The sequence below is a fragment of the Myotis davidii genome, unplaced genomic scaffold (assembly GCF_000327345.1).
Source record: "Myotis davidii unplaced genomic scaffold, ASM32734v1 scaffold575, whole genome shotgun sequence".
NCBI lineage: Eukaryota > Metazoa > Chordata > Mammalia > Chiroptera > Vespertilionidae > Myotis > Myotis davidii.
Genome location: NW_006290306.1, coordinates 5,081,573 through 5,103,475, shown reverse-complemented (window position 1 = coordinate 5,103,475; position 21,903 = coordinate 5,081,573). Strand labels below are relative to the sequence as shown.

General features: G+C 41.6%; 1 protein-coding gene across 1 annotated transcript in view; it reads right to left on the bottom strand.

The window, feature by feature from the left end:
* Nucleotides 1-21,903, bottom strand: part of MOGAT1 (monoacylglycerol O-acyltransferase 1) — a 27,377-nt gene that overhangs the window by 3,467 nt on the left and 2,007 nt on the right. The window contains exons 2-5 of the mRNA XM_015563700.1: nt 11,969-12,147; nt 10,724-10,928; nt 6,882-7,056; nt 6,190-6,389 (exon numbers count right to left, since the gene is read on the bottom strand). Coding sequence (XP_015419186.1) covers nt 6,190-6,389; nt 6,882-7,056; nt 10,724-10,928; nt 11,969-12,147 — 759 coding nt within the window. The remainder of the gene's footprint in view (nt 1-6,189; nt 6,390-6,881; nt 7,057-10,723; nt 10,929-11,968; nt 12,148-21,903) is intronic.

Here is a 21,903-nt window from a genome sequence, read left to right as displayed (position 1 = left end):
GGGGCCAGGGAGAAACCTACATGTCAACCTCCTAGCGAATTCCTGATTTTATAGAAAAAGCTTCTGTTTTCTTAGTGAAATGATCCCACGGACAGAGGTCAAGTGCAACTAACTATTCAGGATGGGAGTGGGGGGGACACAAAAAGAGACACAGCCGCCTAAGGAGATGAGGTGTATTGTTCCCAGCTTGCTGTAATTAGGACTTGTGGATTCTGAAGTTGAGTCTTTAGATTTTCTGTGCGCTATCTCACAGTTAACTTCAATTCTGTCCTTTTCTTATTAGTGGTTTTAGTATATTTCAGAGAGTTGTTCCAGCAAGCCCAAACATGACCACTGTATTAAATTTGTCATCATAAGACCTTTCCCTTTAAAGCGTGAGACAGACATAGTCATACTCGCCTCCTCCTTTTTATATGTAGAGAAACAGCTGCTGAAAGTTCCTCAACTACACACAGAAAGGAAATAACTTAAAGCCAGTATTCCTGCCCCTCATTACAAAACTGACCCAAAATTGGATCAGAATAAGAAATCTTTCTCAATTATTTTTTAGGGATAAAAACAGAGACAACAAACAAAAATATGCAAATCTGAGAAGGGTCTCCTGATCAGAATTCTCTCTCTCCTCAAAAAAAGGAGAGGTTTACCACTAAGGAGAAGAAAAAGATGTTTTCAACATAAAGCTAAGTGAGTGGCTAACTGCTACATAATTCTCTTTTTTTGACACAATGGAAAAAACAGCTGCATCAGACTGCTCTTGGAAAGAGAACTCGTTGCCCTGGAACAAAATCACCCGACATCTACTTGTGGCAGAGTCAGGAATCAGAGCGCTTGTTTATGTTTCGGTGCTTTTTATAGCTGGCATGCTGGCCTGTTCCGTGTTCCAAGTCCACCCAACAATTCGAGGTCAGCTATGCATCTGTTGGTGCCACAGCAGCCCCGCTCTAACGTCTGTGGTGCTGTGTTGTATTTATAAAGATGAAGAACGAGCAGCTTCATGAGCCACTGTATATACCAGTGATGGCGAACCTTTTGAGCTCGGCGTGTCAGCATTTTGAAAAACCCTAACTTAACTCTGGTGCCGTGTCACATATAGAAATTTTTTTTATCTTTGCAACCATAGTAAAACAAAGACTTATATTTTTGATATTTATTTTATATATTTAAATGCCATTTAACAAAGAAAAATCAACCAAAGAAATGAGTTCGTGTGTCACCTCTGACACGCGTGTCATACGTTTGCTATCACTGGTATATACGGCTGGAGAAAAATTAGGAAGTGGGCATTATTTTCTTCTCGTTGAGGCAAAGAGATTTTTCACAATAAGAAATCTCTGTTCTGCCCTAGTCGGTTTGGCTCAGTGGATAGAGCGTTGGCCTGCGGACTGAAGGGACCCAGGTTCAATTCCGGCCAAGGGCACATGCCCAATGTGGGGTGTGCAGGAGGCAGCCGATCAATGATTCTTTCTCATCATTGATGTTTCTCTCTTTCTCTTCCTCTCTCTGCCTCTCTGAAATCAATAAAAATGTCTATTAAAATAAAAAATAAAAAGAAATCTCTGTTCTGCTTTTCTGTGATTATGAAAACTCCATAGAGTTTCTCTCCCTAAGGGTCTCCCACAGGAATCCCTCTCTCTAGAAGCTACGTAGCTGCACACTAGAGAAAGGACTGGTGGGAGCTGCGTGGCAGAACAGGGTTGTGAAGAGTCCAAACGTGGGTGCCAGATGAAACCTGGGTTCATGTCCAACCTCTGGCTTATGGAGAGGCTCCAGAGATGCTCAATATAAGTGTGTGTGTACCCATGTACACATACACACACCACACACTCATGAACATTTATTGAGCACTTTATACATCATACTAGGCACAATACTGGTCCCTTAACATGATCTCTTTTAATCTCTACAATTAATATTTCAATTAAAGGTTCCCCTTCCTTTCCTTCTAGTTCAGAGAATCCCTTCGTGCGCTTTCCCCCCATCAGAATATAAAAATGGCTTGAAACATAATAGACTACTGCTGTCCTCATGTTGTTTCAAACCTGTTTTATTTAAAGTACATCCCTTCCCTATCTTTTTCCCCCACCTGTTTTTATTTTAAAATATTTCAATCCTAGAAAAAAATGCAAAATCACTTGCACACTCTTCCTCTAGGCTCACCAATTTTGAACTTTTTGCAAACACCCATATATGAATCTGATATATGTATATATATGATTATTATTTTTATTTTTGTAGGACCATTTGAAAGTTGTAGACAATAAGTATTCAATCATGTTAATCAACCCTGTTTATTTCAGCATGTAAGAACAAAAACACTGTCCCACATAACAACACCATTATCACACCCAAGGAATTAAACCTCTGCACAATATTATTTTGTACTTAATCCACATTCGAACTTGACCAACTGTCTCAATAACACCCTTTATCCTTTTCCCCCCAATCCACAACAGCCAGTGTGTCTCTCTGTGTACTCACACTCTCTTTTCTGTCTTCCACAACACTGATACTTTTTAAGAGTCCAGACCAGCTGTTTTGTACAGTGCCCCACAATCCGGATTTGTCTCATCATATCCTCATTATTTGATTCCGATGAACATTACCAGGAAAATTGAAACACATTTGCTAGCTCCCAACAATCTAGTCAGGAAGTTTCTGCTCTGCATCAACCCACACTCCCCTAGCACCTGAGGGTACAGGTGCCTCCCCACAGACTACGTCACCTACTCCCCAGGAACCGTTAGAGCAGACAGACCATTCTAATCGCCTCCTCTTTGGAGGTGTAAACTCTGAGGCTCGGAGAAGATAAATGAAACATTCTGAGTCTCTCCGAGTCAGACCTCAAGCCCACACCACCTCCTCGCACATCTGGCTGATGCATAATAACCAGCGTCGCGACGTCGGTACTGATTGTGTGTGTGGCCGGTGCTGAGCGTCAGCCACAGCCATCATGGCGCGCCTGCAGATAAAAAGGGCCGATGGCTTAATGGCACGGTTGTTTTCAATGCTGCCGTAAGGATCAAATGAAACAGCGTTTCTAGGACACGCACACAGAAGACAGGCTGGGAGTTAGCAGGAAGTCCGCGGAAATCTAGCAAAGACGGTCCTGGATCCCTTTCTGGGCTGCACACAAACGCTGATGGGAGGCCTGTAAGGGCGTCCATAATGCAAATAACCTAACGCTGGGACTTCATGGTAAATCACAACTAATTAATATAGAAAAAGAAGTGAAAAAGGAAAAATATATAAACAACAGAATAGCCATAACTGCATATCTATCAATAACCACTTTAAATGTAAATGGATTATAAGCTCTAATCAAAAGACAAAGGGTGGCTGAATGGAAAAGAAAGCAAGACCCATACATACACTGCCTACAAAAGATCTACTTCAAATTGAAAGATACACATAGACTGAAAGTAAACGGATGGAAATGAGAAAAAAAAGCTGGGGTAGCAATCCTATATAATAAAGAGGTAATATGCAAATTGACCCTCACTCCCTCACAAGATGGCTGCCTACGACCAGGCCGGCAGGGGGGTTAGTGAGGGACGACCAAACAACTGAACAAGCAGGCTGCGTGGGGCAACTAGGCAGGCAGGGGTGTTAGTGAGGGACAACCAAATGACTGAACAAGCAGGCTGCGTGGGGCATCAGGTGAGGTCCGACTGCTGGTTTAGGCCCCTGAGGGGTCCTGGATTGCAAGAGGGCACAGGCCAGGCTGAGAGACCCCCTTCATCCAGTGCACGGATTTCGTGCACCGGGCCTCTAGTACTTATATAAAACAAAATAGACTTTAAGGCAAAGGCTATAACAAGAGACAAAGAAGGACATTTCATATATAATAGCAAAGAAGCAATCTAAGTGTCCATTTATAAATGACTGGATAAAAAAGATATGGTACATATTTACAATGGAACATTACTTGTCCAAAAGAAAGAAGGAAATCTTACCATTTGCAACAACATGGATGGCCCTAGAGTAGGGGTGGGCAAACTTTTTGACTTGAGGGCCACAATGGGTTCTTAAACTGGACCGGAGGGCCAGAACAAAAGCATGGATGGAGTGTTTGTGTGAACTAATATAAATTCAAAGTAAACATCATTACATAAAAGGGTTCTTTTTTTTTTTTTTAGTTTTGTTCATTTCAAATGGGCCAGATCAGGCCCGTGGGCCGTAGTTTGCCCATGCCTGCTCTAGAGGGTATTATGCTAAGTGAAATAAGTCAGACAGAGAAAGAGAAAGACAAATACCATCTGATTTCACTTATATGTGGAATCTAAAAAACAAAATAAACAAATAATCAAAACAGAAACAAACTCATAAATACAGAGAACAAACTGATTGTTGCCAGAGGGGAAAGGGTTTGGGGAACTGGATGGAAAAGGCAAGGGGATCAAGGAGTACAAATTAGCAGTTACAAAATAACCAGGGGGATGTAAAGTACAGATAGGAAATATAGTCAATAATATTGTAATAATTATGTATGGTGCCAGGTACATACTAGATTTATGGGGGTGTGTGTGTGATCACTTTGTAAGGTATATAAAAGTCTAACCATTAGTTTCTGTATACCTGAAACTAATATAATATTGAATGTCAAGTATAACTGAAAAAAAAAATTTCTTTCAGTTACACAACTTCTTTCATGGTGCATGTGTTACACACTTAAACTTCCAGTTCCTAAAAGCATGTCTTGCCATTTTCCTTATACCCCCCCGCAAAATACCAACTACAGTATTTTGCACATAAAATATAAAAATGACTAATTAACCATATGCCAAAAAATGTAACCACCTTATCCTGAAAAACACAATTGCAGACTTAAAGTTATCTCAGTATTTCTATTACACTAACGGATCAACATCTTCTAACATTCCATTTGAGTTAAATATAGCATTTAAAAATGTCGTGTGACTGCATGTGAAATGCTAAGCTCTTGTAAGCTAACAGTAATAAAATCCTATTCTAATGAAATAGACCTAAAAAGAAAACATCTGTATTTTAGTTAATGGGCTATCCATGGTGAGACTCTTACTTCAATTTCCTATGAAGTATATAATATTGGTTAATTCTGATATTAGCACCTGACTCAGCTTTCTCATTTCCAACTCTCCAGTTCCTTTTCAACCTAAAGAGCTAATTACTTTCCTCCTCCTTTATCAACATGGTCTGTTGCCCTAGCCGGTTTGGCTCAGGGGATAGAGCGTTGACCTGCATGTGGACTAAAGGGTCCCAGGTTTGATTCTGGCCAAGAGCACAAGCCCAGGTTGCAGGCTCAGTCCCCAGTGGGGAGTGTGCAGGAAGCAGCCAATCAATGATTCTCTCTCATCACTGATGTTTCTCTCTCTCTCTCCCTCTTCCTTCCTCTCTGAAATTAATTAAAATATAGTTTTTTTTACAAAAACATGGTCTGTCATCCTCCTCCCCCACCTCCATTTCCCTAAACATGCAACTTTGAAAAAAAAAAATATTTTTTTTAACTTCAGAGAGGAAAGGGGAGAAAGAAAGAAAGCGATAGCAACATCAATGATGAGAGAGAATCATTGATCGGCTGCCCCCTTCACACCCCACACTGGGGATCTAGCCTGCAACTGGGCATGTTCCCTGACCAGGAATTGAACCATGACCTCCTGGTTCATAGGGCGACACTCAACCACTGAGCCATGCTGGTCGGGCTAAACATGCAACTTTAAAAAATAAAATCAGTCTATATTAGGATATACATAAATATAGCTAAGTTGCATAAAGAGAATGCATTTGCTATAGAAACTGATGCCTATGTATACTAACATGATGAAAACATCTTTTATACGGAAACTTGTATATATTAATAGATTCGATATAACTTCATCAAAGAATTGCTGTTATACTCTGCTGCTATAGAGAAATAGATTCATCCTAGAGGACTAGAAATTTTATTTCTAAAATTGGATTCTACCTGTAGTTCAAGAGCAGTGATCTTGGAAGTCATCAATTCCCACTCAAATGCAAAATATAGTCATTTTGTAAATAACAGGCATACTGGATGTGAAGCTCAAATAACATCTATAGAATTGTTATTTTAAGGAGTTCTTACTCAAAGCTACTTCCCTTGGATTAGCACCTCAACCCATAATAATAAACAATGCTCAAAGTAAGATAATGTTTTTACTTGTTTTAACAAGTGTCAGTCTTCAATGTACATACCAACAGTGTGAATAGGTTTCCGATAGGGCACTAGGCCAAAACTGTACTGAAAAACTCCTCTGGCATGGAACAGTGGCAAAGCAAACCCCATGATCTTCTGTAGTTTATCCTGCACAGTTCGAAGCAATGAGCCTTCAGGGTTGCTAACTTGTTTAAATAGTTCATTTTCACCAAAAGAAAACACAGGGACCAAATAGGCGCTGCAAATAAAAAACAAACAAAAAAGGAAAGAATAAGAAATTTCAATGAAAAGGATGTAAAGATGTGATAATGTCCAACTGACTTTGCAACAGATTTCTAACAATTATTTAATGTCCCCGAATCAACTTATACTAACTTCATGTTCCATACATTGAAACTGACTTATTGTTGAAATTCGTTGGAAGGCACTTCAGGAGTCTAGAGATTGTGGAAATTATTCTATAGAAAATCAAGGTTCCAGGAGGATTTTCATCTGTTGTTTTGGCCATGGTTCCTTTGTTCATTTGGCTGGACATCTTGTATGTTTTTTGTTGACTTTACTTTTAAAGACATTTAAGTTGGTGGGTGCCATGGCTTTGAGCTACCATTGTGGGAAGGTCAATTAGGAGGAGGACTGTCTAAGGGCTAAAAAAATTACCTTACTTTCTCGTGCTCATTTAATAATGTCTTACCTTCCCTGACCCAGTCACCCGAAATGAAAAGCCACTTACCCGTGGGTCAAAGCAATTTTCACAAATCCTTTCCGCCGGCGGATGAACAGAGTGAATTTCCCGGGATGGGCATCCAAGGATTCCTCTGCACCCCCAAGGACAATGACTGAAATGTTTCCACCTCCCTCCTTGCTCAGCACGTGGGACACACTTTTCTTGGACACTGAGACTGGCCCTTGGTGAATAAAACAAAAGGTGGAACTAATTATCCTTTTCAAAAATTGAAAACATCTTAATCACAATATTCTATGGCATCAGTGCGCATCTAATGCTTAGATTTGGAACACTCTGTCTACCTCAACAGCTCAGAGACACCTCAGATTCCATGTTTCCAAACCCAGGGAATTCAATTATTCATCAGAATTGTTCCTTGTCCAATGTTACCTATCAAGGTGAATGGAACCATCATCTATCTAGTCACTCAAGTCAGAAACCAAGTCCCATATGTAGTCCCCTCTTCTTGGCCACCATGTTGGCCATATTCATTCATTCAAAAGCATTTACTGAGCACCTGCTACAAGCAAGACACCCTGCTAGATGCTGATTATATGATGACAATATTACCATATGCTGCTTTCATTAGGTATTGCTGAATCTATCAACTACTTTTCATATTAACCCCCTCTTCTGTATTTCCACTGCCTCGATCACACATGTGTTAGCTGAGTCCTCATCACCTCTCCCTGATCACTGCAACAGGCCCCTTCTACCATCACAGTCTCCAGGCTCACCTCGCTAATGTATCTACTGTCTGAAAGATCTCTCTAACATGCACAATCCAGTCAGGTCCCTCTTTTGCTCAAAATCCCTCACAAGTTCCCGTGGTTTACCTACAAGACAAAATCTAAAGTCCTCCTCATGGTATATAAGCCTGTTGTGATCTGCCCTCCACTACTTGCCCAGCCTTAACAGGAGCCTTGAGACACAGAGTGTGCTCTGGCTGACACCTGCTGGGTGACTATTCACCAAAATGAGCCAAGAGGAAGCGTTTGGAGGCAGGACTGACAAGGACTTAAGCCACAGAAACCCCATGAGTAAGAGCAAAACCAACATCTGACAGCAAAGGATCTCTAAAACCCTATTGGTTCTTCACTACCCAAGGTCTGGCGCATGTGTCTGTCTTTCGCACCCAGAGCAGCAGCTACTGAGGCAGGCACAGAGTAGATGGACAGCCTCAGACCCAGGCCTGTTGTGGGAAGCAGGTTCTGGGAGGGACTGACTCTCTAACTTTGCACCTCCACTGGCTACAAGTTTGGGTGTTTTTATTTTAGTTTTTTTAAAAATTTTTTATTGAATTTATTGGTTAATAAAATTTAAATATGTTTTAAATGCACAATTCTCTAATACATCAGCTGTATACTGTACTGTGTGTTCACCAACCAAAGTCAACTCTCCTTCCCTCTGGTTATCATCATACTGTTGTCTCTTTTTTCTTTTCTTCTTCTTCTTTTTTTTTTTTTAAAAATATATTTCTTTATTGATTTCAGAGAGGAAGGGAGAAGGAGAGAGAGATGGAAACATCAATGATGAGAGAGAATCATCGATCGGCCGCCTCCCGCACGCCCCCCACTGGGGATCAAGCCCGCAACCCAGGCATGTGCCCCTGGCCGGAATCGAACCCGGGACCCCCCAGTCTGCAGGCTGACGCTCTATCCACTGAGCCAAGTCGGCCAGGGCTTTTCTTTTCTTCTTAATCCCTTCACCTTTTCACCCAGCACCTGACAGCTGTTAGTCTGTTCTCTGTATCTATGAGTGTGTTGCTGTTTTGTTTGCTAGCTTATTTTTGTCGTTAGATTCCACACATAAGTGAAACCATATGGTACTTGTCTTTCTCTGACTGGCTTATTTCACTTAGCACAATGCTCTCCAGGTCCATCCATGCTGTCCCAAAAAGTAAGACTTCCTTCTTTTTTTACAGCCGAGTAGTATTCCATTGTGCAAATGTACCATTTATTTCGTTTTTGGAATATTGTAGGTTATAGCAAAGGAAAAGGTCTCTCCAGTAAATGGCAGTGGCTGTGGGGGCACCACATGGAGAAAGACTCTATGGTTGATTATTTGTATCTGACATGCAACGGACAGGGTGCACCTGCATCTGTTGTGCCATGAATTTGCCACACCAGCTCTCAATTACTCTATTCAAACTCACATATGGCTATACTTTGAATCAGCAACTATATACTGTAAATATCTTTCTGAGCTTTTTTGAAATTTTTAAAGTTTCCCTTTAATTTTTTTTATGAAACTCTAATTTGTTAGTTTATTTTGTTCATTGGATTCCACATGTGAGTAAAATCATATGGTACTTCTCTTTCTCTGACTGGCTTATTTCACTTAGCATAATGCTCTCCAGGTCCACCCATGCTATCCCAAATGGAAATTAACAAACAAAATAGAAACAGACCCATAGATAGAGACCAGACTGACAACTGTCAAAGGGGAGGAGACGGGAGAGAAGGGGTGTGGATCGGGTGAAAAAGGTGAAGGGATTATGGGGGGGGGGTTACCCCTCATAGACACAGACAATAGTATGGTGATTACCAGAGGGAAAGGGAATGGGGGGAGGTAGAAGGAAGTAAAGGGGGGATAAATGGTGATGGAAGGAGACTTGACTTGGGTGGTAAACACTTAATACAATATACAGAAGATGTATTATAGAATTGTACACCTGAAACATATAATTTTATTAACTAATGTCACCCTAATAAATTCAATAAAAAAGAAAAAAAAAACACCTCTAACCCAATGTCTGCCCAACTCTGAAAAGAAGGGATATTTTTCCTCTACAGTAGTTTGGGGGTTTTAGTGCACCCCCTAGAGGCCACAGCAGTGGCAGCCTAGACTGGACAGAAAGCCCAGGGCCATATGGGAGAAGGTCCATAAACAGAACCTAAAAATCCAGTCATTGATCCTGGTTCTTCAGTGCTTAGTGACTCTGACCCAGTATTATGACAACGGAGACTTGATAGATTAATAGGAATTAATGAAAACCTGGAAGACCATGGAAAATTCTGTCTCTGAATATGCCACTTATTGATCCTGAAATTGCAATTTTTCAAGAAAGAGAGACTATCCACTTCCCTTTATATTCAAGAAATGCAAAGACAATAATAATTAACCTATACAATGATCATAAACAGAAAGCACGTTCTCAGTTACTATAGCTTAAGGTTAGTTAATAATTTGGTCAAATTGGAAAACCAAACAAAATGAGCCTCTGAAGTTGAAGCGAGAGCTACTGACACAAGTGAGAGCTACTGTACACAGTTATATCGTATCTTGATAGCATTTCAGCTTAATTTATTCTCAGAATTGGTAGAATTACAGCTTCACTAATCAAAGAATCTTCCACTAGCTCAGAGACGCAAAGTAGAATGAACTCTTATTTCTGACCCATTATATTGAACCTGGGAAGGAAAAGATAGCAGATTATGTTTAGTTTAATACTGCTATTACTTCAAGACACATCAGAGGACATTTTTCATCTCTAATATTCATAAAAGTATACCAGGCACCTTTCCAACCCTGCCTTTTATCACTTATTTGATTCTCTCTACCACATCTGGGTACATACAGTGACTCATCAATTTACTCTTTCATTAAATTCACATCGATTGAACATCCCTATATTCCAGGCAGTATGCTAGATCTGTGGGTGGACAGACAAAAGGATAGTCTGTGTTGTGCTGGCATTTACAGTGCAGTGGGGGAGGCAAGAAATATCTAAAAAGTGCCAGATTGGGATAAAGACTCTAAAACTGGGTTGGGGGTGGGGGTGGGGGCATTCTGTGTGGTCCTGTCTCCCTAGAACATTGCAGAAATGGCAATCTCCCTTTACTTACCACTGCTCATCAGGTATTCGCGGAAGAGAGGGCACCGGAACCAAATCGGAAGCACATGGAGATACGCAGTAAAGTCGGGGAACAGCTTCTTGAAGTCCGAATAATTGGTACAAAAATTTCCAAAGGCTCCAGCCACGAGCACTCCATGGGGGTGAAACCCAAATATGTAGTTGTGACTTGGATCCAAATCACTAGTTTTGATGAGCTACAACACATTTACATTGAGATTTTTTTAAAAAGTTCCCTGATTAGTTTCCAGGAAGAAACTAAATGACTAACAGTTACATCAAGAGGCTATGAGCCCTGGCTGGTTGCTTGTGGTTAGAGCATCCACCTGTGGACTGAAGGTCCGGGTTTGATTCCCAATCAAGGGCAGGTCCCTGGGTTGTGGTTTGATCCCCGACTCCAGTCTGGGCCCATGCAACCAATCGATGTGTCTATCTCACATCGATGTTTCTTTCTCTTTCTCCCCCTCCACCCTCCCCTCCACCCTCCCCTCCACTCTCCCTAAAAAAAATTAATGGAATAAAATATCCTTGGTTGAGGATTAAAAAAAAAAAAAAGAAATGAAAAAAAAATAAAAAATTTAAAAAGGAAATGGAGAATGACTTGTTTTCATTCCCTGGGTTAAAACTGCTCCCCATATTTTTAACTATTTCCTGAGCCCACAGCCCCTCACAACAGCCTAAGTTTTAACTTAGCTTACAGTCTGTTTAGTAATTTGGGCTGATTTCTAGGCTTTCTCCCTCTAAAAGAGGAAAAGCTTAAAATACATGTAATAGCCCTACCTGGTTTGGCTTAGTGGATAGAGCATCAGCCTGCGGACTGAAGGGCCCCGGGTTCAATTCTGATCAAAGGCACATGCCCGGGCTGTGGGCTCAATCCCCAGAGCGGGGCGTGCAAGAGGCAGCCAATCAATGGTTCTCTCTCACCACTGATGTTTCTCTCCCTCTCCCTTCCTCTCTGAAATGAATAAAAATACATTTTTAAAAAAAGAAATATAAGTAATAAAAAATTTTCATTCTCCTCAAGCTCAAAATCATCTCTTATATAAAAGGCCCATGGCCGTCACACCATAACGCCATCATGACCAAACGAGCAGCGGCCCTCACAGCGGCAGGGTGGGGCAGCGAGCTACGAGCGGCGATGGGCAGGGCAGCCAGATGAGGCAAGCAGAAGCGAGCTACTCGCACACAATTTCGTGCGCACTGGGCCTCTAGTACTATATAAAACAAGTCTACTCACATGAATTGGAAAGTAGTCCTTAAAGTACTTCCAAACCGCCCAGCTTCTGACCCAGTTGGATCTCCTGCCTCCTTGCTCTGGAGTACGCCAGTCAAAGTAAAGCCATGTCAAGTAAGGGATGTACAGGAACCAGTAGTTGTATAAGATCAGTAGCAAGAGGATTCCAATGCACACCTCCGCTGTAAGAAAGGGAAGCCCTCAGGAATCAGGATCCGTTAGCATCTGCTCACTCTTGGCCAATCACTGGCCCATGGTGGGAGATGTAATACATTCAAAGGGTATTAAACTGAACCTCAGTTCAAGTGGGTAATAAAACAAGATGGCGATGACATAGTATTATTTATTGGATGTTTACTATACACCAAGTATTATATTGTGTATTTGGCCAAAATATTTCCGTTTAATCCTCATATATCCATGGTATCAATGAAGCAGCCATAGTATTCTTAATGTTCTTTCCATAAGAGACGCTGGGGCTTAGAGAAGTTCAGTGAATTGCACAAGCCACATAGAATATAAGTGGTTGATCTGCCTAAATTCAAAGTTCGCACTGACGTGAGATAAGGGGGTGGGGGGAGAGAAGAAAAGGAGGAAGGATCGTCACTGACAGGAGGGACGCAGAGGGATACAACAGGTGTTCACCTTGACCGAGCAGCCATTACTCATGTGCCCACACAGGGGCACATTCTAGTGACAAACTTCATTTTCAGGAACTCTATTGCCAGAGATAGAAATAGCATAGGAGGGACTCTTTCTATCTTAACTCCTCTATCTCTACTTGAAACATTTCACAATGACAGAGCAAAATCCAAATTGTTCATGCACCTAATGATGCAAAAACTGACCAATCTGGGCTTGGGTAGTAGTAACAAGAATGTACGCCTTAAAGTAATATATTAAGCTAAGCTAGAGATTTCCTTCTTATGTCTGTGCTACATGTTACACTGGAAAATGTTTATAAAAAGAGAAATATATCAACGAGAGGGGAGGGAGCATAAAGACATAAGGTTTGGTGCGTAGTGAGTGCCCAATCAATGCCAGCTGTTACTATTACTTTAAGGAGTGCCATTGCCTCCTCTCTGCTATTATGTGCTGCAGTCGCTAATCCAGTGCTGACTTCAGTGCCCCAAACTCCTTTCCACGCTCTATCAGCTTTGTTAAAAAGAACTTTGTCCCTTCACTTCCATTCAGGGCACATGCCTGGGTCGTGGGCTCAATCCCCAGTAGGGGTGGTGCAGGAGGCAGCCAATCCATGATGTTTCTCTCCCACTTTTTGATTTACTTCCATAGGATAGTAAGTCAAATACTGGAGCATTAAGCAGAACATCTTTGTCGCCTGACACTTTAATACCTTACTATCTAAAGGAGTTGTTCTCATTTAAACTCCCACTCCAGACATTGCATGCATTTTTTTGTATTTCATACCGTATCAAAAAAAGACTCTTAAATCCCTTGATCCTAAATTGGATCGAAAGCAGAAAACCCTACAAAAACTAGGTGAAGGGATCACCTCCATTTTCTATTTTTATCTCTTCAAGCAATCCAAGGTAATATGATTCTTCTAAATTGGAGGTCAAAGAGACAAGGAAGATACGAAGTGTATTCCAATATATTACACAGCTCTCAAAGCTGATGTTGATACCTGCTAGAATTATCTAGATTCACAAACCAAGCTACATTGAAGGCCCGCATTTCAGCTGCCTTGACTTAGGTACACCCTGGATGAAAAACACAGGTCAGCCTCTATCTCTTACACTCCCATAGACTTGACTTTCTCCCCACTGTTGAGGAACCTGCCTCCCGCTACTTTTTACTGAGGTAAAATTCATATAACATCATTCCAAAATCAAACCCTGTATCCATTAAGCAGTCACTCCTTATTTTCCTGACCCCGACAACCAACAACCTGCATTCTGTACCTATAGATTTACCGTCTCCAGACATTTTATATAAACTGTATGATCCAATACGTAACCTTTTGAAGACATCAAGTTTTTTTACTTTAGAGCAAGAATGTGAAACTCACAGCCAGCTGGAGGCATGCGGCCACGAGTTTGACATGCTTGCTTAGAGGAAGAGAGGGAGGGAGGCAGAGGCTATGTTCTTCCTCATTTTCAAGACCAACAACAAAGAGAGAGAGGAAGAGAGAGAGATTGACGGGCCTTCTGCACAAACCCCAGCTGGGGATGGAACCCACGACCTGACTATGTATCCTGACTGGGAATTGAACCCTCCACCTTTCGGTGCACAGGTTGACACTCCAAACAACTGCGCCACTCCAGCCAAGGCTAGACATCAAGTTTTTGAGGTTCATCCATGTTGTAGCATGTCCGAGTACTTTATTCCTTTTTAAGGCTGAAGAATATTCCCCTGCGGGAATCCCCCACCCTGAAGGGGCTGTGGGCAACCTAAAAATGGCCCTCAGCCCCTCACCCAGGATGGCCACACCCCCATGGGGTGAGGGTCCCTGCTGGGGGGCTTAGCCAGCCTGAAAACAGCCATCAGCCCCTCACCCAGGCTGGCCAGGCACCCCAGAGGACCCCCACCCTGATCCGGGACACCCTTCAGGGCAAACCAGCTGGTCCCCACCCATGCACCAGGCCTCTATCCTACATAATAAAAGGGTAATACGCAAACTGACCCTAACAGCAGAACGACTGGGAATGACTGGTCACTATGACACATACTGACCACCAGGAGCTACCCCCTGGTGGCCAGTGTGCTCCCACAGGGGGATCTCTGCTCAGCCACAAGCCAGGCTGATGGCTGCCAGTACAGTAGTGGTGGCAGGAGCCTCTCCCACCTCCTTAGCGGCGCTAAGGATGTCCGACTGCAGCTTAGGCCTGCTCCCCGCTGGCAAGTGGACATCCCCTGAGGGCTGCTGGGCTGCCAGATGGATATCTGACTGCCAGCTTAGACCCAGGGAGCAGGCCTAAGCCAGCAGGTGGTATCCCCCAAGGGGTCCCAGACTGCGAGAGGGCACAGGCTGGGCTGAAGGACAGCCCCCGTCCAGTGCACAAATTTTGTGTGCCGGGCCTCTAGTATTAAATAAGATCACTGATATATTTTTTAAAATACATTTTTATTGATTTTAGAGGAAAAGGAGAGAGAACTAGAAGCATCAATGATGAGAATTATTGATCGGCTGCTTCTTGCACATCCAACACAGGGGATCAAGCCTGTAACCCGTGCATGTGCCCTGACTGGGAACTGAACCATGACTTCCTGGTTCATATAGGTTGATGCTCAACCACTGAGCCATGCCAGCCGGGCAGATAAATTTCTTGAAGATGATAATAGGATTGTAATTCCGTACGAAATCCTTCTTTTCAAGAGACATACTCTATGGTAATTCATAGGGATGAAGGACAACGATTTCTATAACTTAATTTCTTATTTTCAGATGGTTCAACAGCAGCAGTCACAACAAAGTGTGTGTGTGTGTGTGTGTGTGTGTGTGTGTGTACAGACAGAGAAAAAGCAAACGTGGCAAAACACTAAGAGCTGGTGAATCTAAGTACAAACAATCTTTACTGAACTATTTTTTTAGTAGTTCTGTAGGTTTGAAAATTTCTAAAATTAAAAGATGGGGGAAATTATGAATCACACCTATAAGCAATAGCAATGCATCATAGATTAGGCAGTGCTGCCTGGCTGGGAACGAGTTAGAATCTCACAGGGAGACCTCCATTTGCAAGAAAGTCTGGACTTCTAATCTCATACAAGTAGACATAGTGACTGATCCAATGACCCACTTTCAGCTTCATAGTGGCTTTTAGCTATCCCTAGCTTTATAGAAAAGAAGTATTCTAGCAAAATCACATACCGACTGAGGAATGAAGTTTCTCTCTCTCTCCTCCCTTCCCCCTCTCTAAAATCAACAACAAAATAAAAACATTTATTTAAAAAGAAAGCAATCCCAATGAAAATCCCAGCAGGCTTTTTTGTGGAAATTGACAGGCTGACTCTAAAATGTATATGGAGCCCTGGTCAGTGTGCTCAGTGGTTAGAACATCAGCCCTTGCACAGAAGGGTCTCAGGTTCGATTCCCATACTTGGGCACATACCTGGGTTGCAGGTTCAATCCCAGCTCCAGTTGGGGGACATGCAGGAGGCAACCAATCGATGTGTCTCTCTCTCCCTCCCTCCCTCCTACTACCTACCTCTAAAAACCAATGGAAAAAAAATATCTTCAGGTGAGGATTAAAAAAGAAATTGAAAAATAAAATGCATATGGAAATGCAAAGGAACTACAATAGTCAAAACAGCCCTGAAAGCCGAAGCCGGTTTGGCTCAGTGGATGGAGCGTCGGCCTGCAGACTGGAGGGTCCCAGGTTCAATTCCGGTCAAGGGCATGTACCTGGGTTGCGGGCACATCCTCAGTGGGAGATGTGCAGGAGGCAGCTGATCGATGTTTCTCTCTCATCGATGTTTCTAACTCTCTATCTCTCTCCCTTCCTCTCTGTAAAAAATCAATAAAATATATTAAAAAAAAAAACCAGCCCTGAAAAAGAAAAAGTCTGAGGGCTAATACTATTTGACTATTTGATTTCATGAATTATTATAAAGCCACAATAATCGAAACAGTATGGTACTGGCATCAAGACAGACAAACAGATCACTGGAACAGAATTGAGTCCAGAAATAAACCACACATATATGGACAACTGACTTTTGACAAGGGCAGAATGGCAATGCAAGAGAGGAAAGAAAGAAAAAAAGCTTCTTTTTTTTTTAAACAAATGGAGCTGGAAAAATTGGATTATACATATGCCAAGAAATGAATTGAAACCTTACACTATAGGCAAAAATTAACCCAAAATGTATCATTAACCTCTATGTAAAACCTAAAACTATAAAACTTGTAGAAGAAAGCATAAAAAACTGTTACCTTGGAGTAAGCAAAAATTTCTTAGCTATACTACCTAGACCCATATTTTTAACACCCTGATTTTAAAATATGGATAAATTGGACTTCATGCAAATTAAAGTTTTGTTTTTCAAAACATACCCTGTAGAGAATAAAAAGATAATCCACAGGTTGGAAGAAAAACCTATATAACAACACACAGAACTCTCAAAATTCATTAATAGGAAAATAAGCAACTCAATTAAAGATAGATAAAAGATTTAAAAAGGTACTTCAACAAAGAAGACATACAAATGGCAAATAAGCACATGAAAACATGCTCATCATTAATCATTAGAGAAATGCAAACTAAAGTTACAATAAGACAACACCACACACTTATTAAAATTGCAAAAAATTATAAAGATTGACTATATGAACTGATGGCAAAGATGGAGTGACTGGAACTCTCACAAACTGCTGGTGGGAATGCACAAAAATGCAACCACTTGAGAAGAAAGTTTTACAATTTCTTTATAAAGGATTTTTTTAAATATGCCTTATTGATTTTATTTTTTTAAAATATATTTTATTGATTTTTTTTACAGAGAGGAAGGGAGAGGGATAGAGAGTTAGAAACATTGACTCAGCTGCCTTCTGCACACTCCCCACTGGGTATGTGCCTGCAACCAAGGTACATGCCTTTGACCGGAATCGAACCTGGGACCTTTCAGTCCACAGGCTGACGCTCTATCCACTGAGTCAAACCGGTTAGGGCTGCTTTATTGATTTTAGAGAAAGTGGAAGGGAGGGGAGAGAGAGAAATATCCATCAACTGCCTCCTGCACACCCACTACTGGAGATCAAGCTCACAACCCTCAAGTAACCTCTTCATGCATGGGATGATGCTCGGACAACTGAGCCACACCGGCCAGGGCTCGACAAGTTTCTTTAAAAGTTAAACCTTTCAGGAGGCTGGGTGAAAAAAGGTGACAGGATTAAGCAAAACACAAACAAAAAAACATAGGCACAGACAACAGTATGGTGATTACCAGGAAGAGGGGTGGGGGAGGTAGAAAAGGGTAAAGGGGGAATAAATGGTGATGGAAAGCGACTTGACTTGGGGTGATGGACACAATACAATATACAGGTGATGCGTTATAGAAACCTATATAATTTTATTAACAAACATCACCCCAATAAATTCCATTTAAAAAACAACAACAACAGAAAACTCTGAGCCGAAACCGGTTTGGGTCGGTGGATAGAGCATCAGCCTGCGGACGGAAAGGTCCCAGGTTTGATTCTGGTCAAGGGCATGTACCTGGGTTGCGGGCACATCCTCAGTGGGAGATGTGCAGGAGGCGGCTGATCGATGTTTCTCTCTCATCGATGTTTCTAACTCTCTATCTCTCTCCCTTCCTCTCTGTAAAAAATCAATAAAAAAATATATTTAAAAAAAAATAAATAAAAATAAAAATTAAAAAAATAAAAAAAAACTCTGAACCTACCATACCATGATCAGCCATTCCATGTTTAGGTTTACTGAAGTGTAAAGAAAGCCTGTGTTTATACAACGACTTGTATTATTCACAATGGCTATCACCCAAATATTCATCAACAGATGAATGGACAAATTGCAATATACTCATTCACTAGAATACCACTTCAGAACAAAAAGGCAACGAAGTACTTATACACACAACAATAAAAATGATCTCACAATAATGACATTGGGTGAAAGAAGCCAATCAAAAAAGAATACATATGATCTGACTCCATTTTTAGAGAAAACACTGGAAAATGCAAACTAATCTGTATGACAGAAAGCATATTAGTGGATGCTTGGAGAGTTTACAAAAGGGATATGAGAAACCTTTAGAGATGATGGCTATATTCACTATCTTATCTGTGGTGATGGCTTCTTATATCACAACTTGTCAAATTGTATACTTTAAACATGTGCAGTTTACTGTACCTTTGTATCTCAGTAAGGGTGCTTAAATAAATACGTAAATAAATAGACCCATTCAATAAAACATCATGGTCCCTCCCATGTGGTCTTAGGCAAGATATCTAACCTATTGGGCTTCAGTTTTCCTCATCTAAAATAATAAACCTAATAATCTGTGACATGTGGGGTCGTAGGTAAAAAATGGTCAATATATGTTGGCTCTCTTTCAATTTGCTACTTTTCAGTCAGCAGGTTGGTAGCCCACAAGTTAGTTAGTAATATTTTTATTTTTGGAATATTAAGACTGGATCACAGGTGATCCAGCAATCTCATTTCTGGGTATTTATGTGAAGGAAATGAAATCACTATCTTGAAAAGATATCTGTAACCCAATAGCCAAACATGGAAACAACCCAAATGTCCATTGACAGATGAACAGATAAAGAAAATGTGATACACACACACACACACACAGGAATATTATTCAGCCATAAAAAAGGAAAGCCTGCCATTTGTGACAACATAAATAGACCCTGAGGGTATTAGGCTAGTGGAATAAGCCCCATAGAGAAAGACAAATAGTGTATGATCTCTTTGATATGTGAAATCTAAAAAAAAAATCTTACTCAGAGATATAGAGAATGGATTGTGCTTGCCAGAGACAGGGATGGGTGGGATTGGCAGTAGGGATGAAGGAATCAAAAGGTACATACTACCAGTTATGAGATAAATAACTCCTGGAGATGTAACGTACAGCAAGATGACCATAGTTAACAATACTATAGTATTACATAGTTGAAAGGTGCTAAAAGTAAATCTTAAAAGTTCTCATCACAAGGAAAAAATTGTAACTATGTGTGGTGACTGATGCTAACTAAATTTACTGTGGCAATCATTTTTCAATATATACACATATTCAATCATTATATTGCACACCTAAAACTAATACAATATCATAAGATTGGATGACCCATACTTAACATTGATCTCAAGGGAACAATGTTTGGTTTCATGACTAAATGAAACATTTTACTATTTGTTAAGAAAACCCAATGGCTAATAACTTAGACTCATTTCCTAATAGTGGAAGAAAAGTGCATTCCAAGATTTTGATTTAGAGATCTTAATATATATAATTAATAAAATCCCTGTTTTCACCATTAGAAGTAGCTTTTACATCAACTTCTTACTTTAAAACTGATAACTGCCCTGGCTGGTATGGCTCAGTTGGTTGAACATCGTCCCATGCACCAAAAAGTCACCAGTTCAATTCTCAGTCAGGACACATGCCCAGATTGTGGGTTTGACCCCCAGCTGGGGTCCACGTGGGAGGCAACGAATTGATATTTCTCTCTTACATCAACGTTTTTCTCACTCTCCCTTCCTTTCTCTCTAAAAATCAATAAAAACATATTTTTAACAACTTGATAGTTAAGTAGAAAGAAATAAGCCAGCTTTTATCCTACTTTTCCTAGATGAATTTAATTGTAGGGTAGTCAACTGACTCTAAAAGATGGAAGGAAAGTCTTGCATAAATTCTAGTTAATATGTGAAGAATGAAAGAAAGAATAAGTAAGCTACCATTTTTTGAAGTCCAAATAAATAGGCAAGAATCATTAAATAGGGACTTAAATCACTAGGTAAAGGGGGAACTTTTGTTTGCAACAAGCCACTTACCATCTCTCAGATCACATCTTACCTGATCACTCTTGACACTAATAATAGAACTAGGCATTATGCGCATCCTAATATAATGCAACGCGAAGCACAAAGCATAACCTAGGAAGAGGTCGTGTCAAAAAGGTTTCACCTAGCCCTAGCCGGTTTGGCTCAGTGAATAGAGCACTGGCCTGCGGACTAAAGGGTCTGGGGTTCAATTCCGGTCAAGGGCACATGCCCAGGTTGCAGGCTCGATCTCCAGTAGGGGGTGTGCAGGAAGCAGCCAATCGAACTCACATCTATGTTTCGCTCTCTCTCCTTCCCTCCCCTTCCACTCTCTCTAAAAACCAATTTAAAAATCTTAAAAAAAAAAAAGGAACCTGTGAGCTTAATAGCTTCCCTTCTGGGTGACAAAGTGGAAGCAGTCATTCAACACATATTTATTTCTTACCTCCCATGGGTGAGGTACGTACTAGGGGCTCCCTCACTGAGCTTGTGGACAAGGATGGCAAGACAGGCCTTTCTCAAGTAACCACAGACATTTACAAATACAAGCAATGACAAGCGTCATGAAAGAAAAGGACAGTGCACTATCAGAGATGTGATGATTGATCAGCAAGCAACTCAGTCTCCAAGTTCAAGCCACTACAGTGGAAGCACAGGGGTTAAAGCAAGGACTTGGGGTAGAATACTTGGGTTTGCATCCAGCTCCTCCTACCTCTGACTAACTATGTGACCCTGAACAATTGATTTCACCTTTTAGTTCCCTCATCTGTACAAGTGCTATAAAACAAGTGTGGGGCCTGGCCAGTGTGGCTCAGTGTTTGAGCATTGACCTATGAACCAGGAGGTCACAGTTCGATTCCCAGTCAGGGAATATGCCTGAGTTGTGGGGTCGATCCCCAGTGTGGGGCGTACAGGAGTCAGCCGATCAATGATTCTCTCTCATCATTGATGTTTCTTTCTCTCTCCCTCTCTCTTCCTCTCTGAAATCAATAAATAAAAATACCCTATATAATAAAGAGGGAATATGCAAATTGACTGTCACTCTGCCACAAAGATGGCGGCGCCCACAGCAGAGGCGGGGTTTCCATAACACAAGATGGCTGCATCCACAGCAGAGGCCAAGTTCTCATAATGAGCCTTAACAAGGAATCAGCAGGGACTTGAGGCTATTCCCCCACCCCGTGCCCCCATGGGTCTTGACAAGGATCCTCAGGCCACACCCCCCGCCCTGGCGCCAGGCCGGGGGACCTCAGACTGCGCCCCCCGCCCGGCAGGGCTTGATGGGGGACCTCAAGGTGCGCGCCCTGCCCTGGTGCTGGGCTGGAGGTCCTCAGATTGCTCCCCCGCCCAGAGGGGCTTGACAGGGAACCTCAGGCTGTGACCCCCACCCTGGTGCCAGGCTGGGGGACCTCAGATTGCTCCCCCGCCCCGGTGCCAGGCTGGAGAACCTCAGGCTGTGCCCCTCGC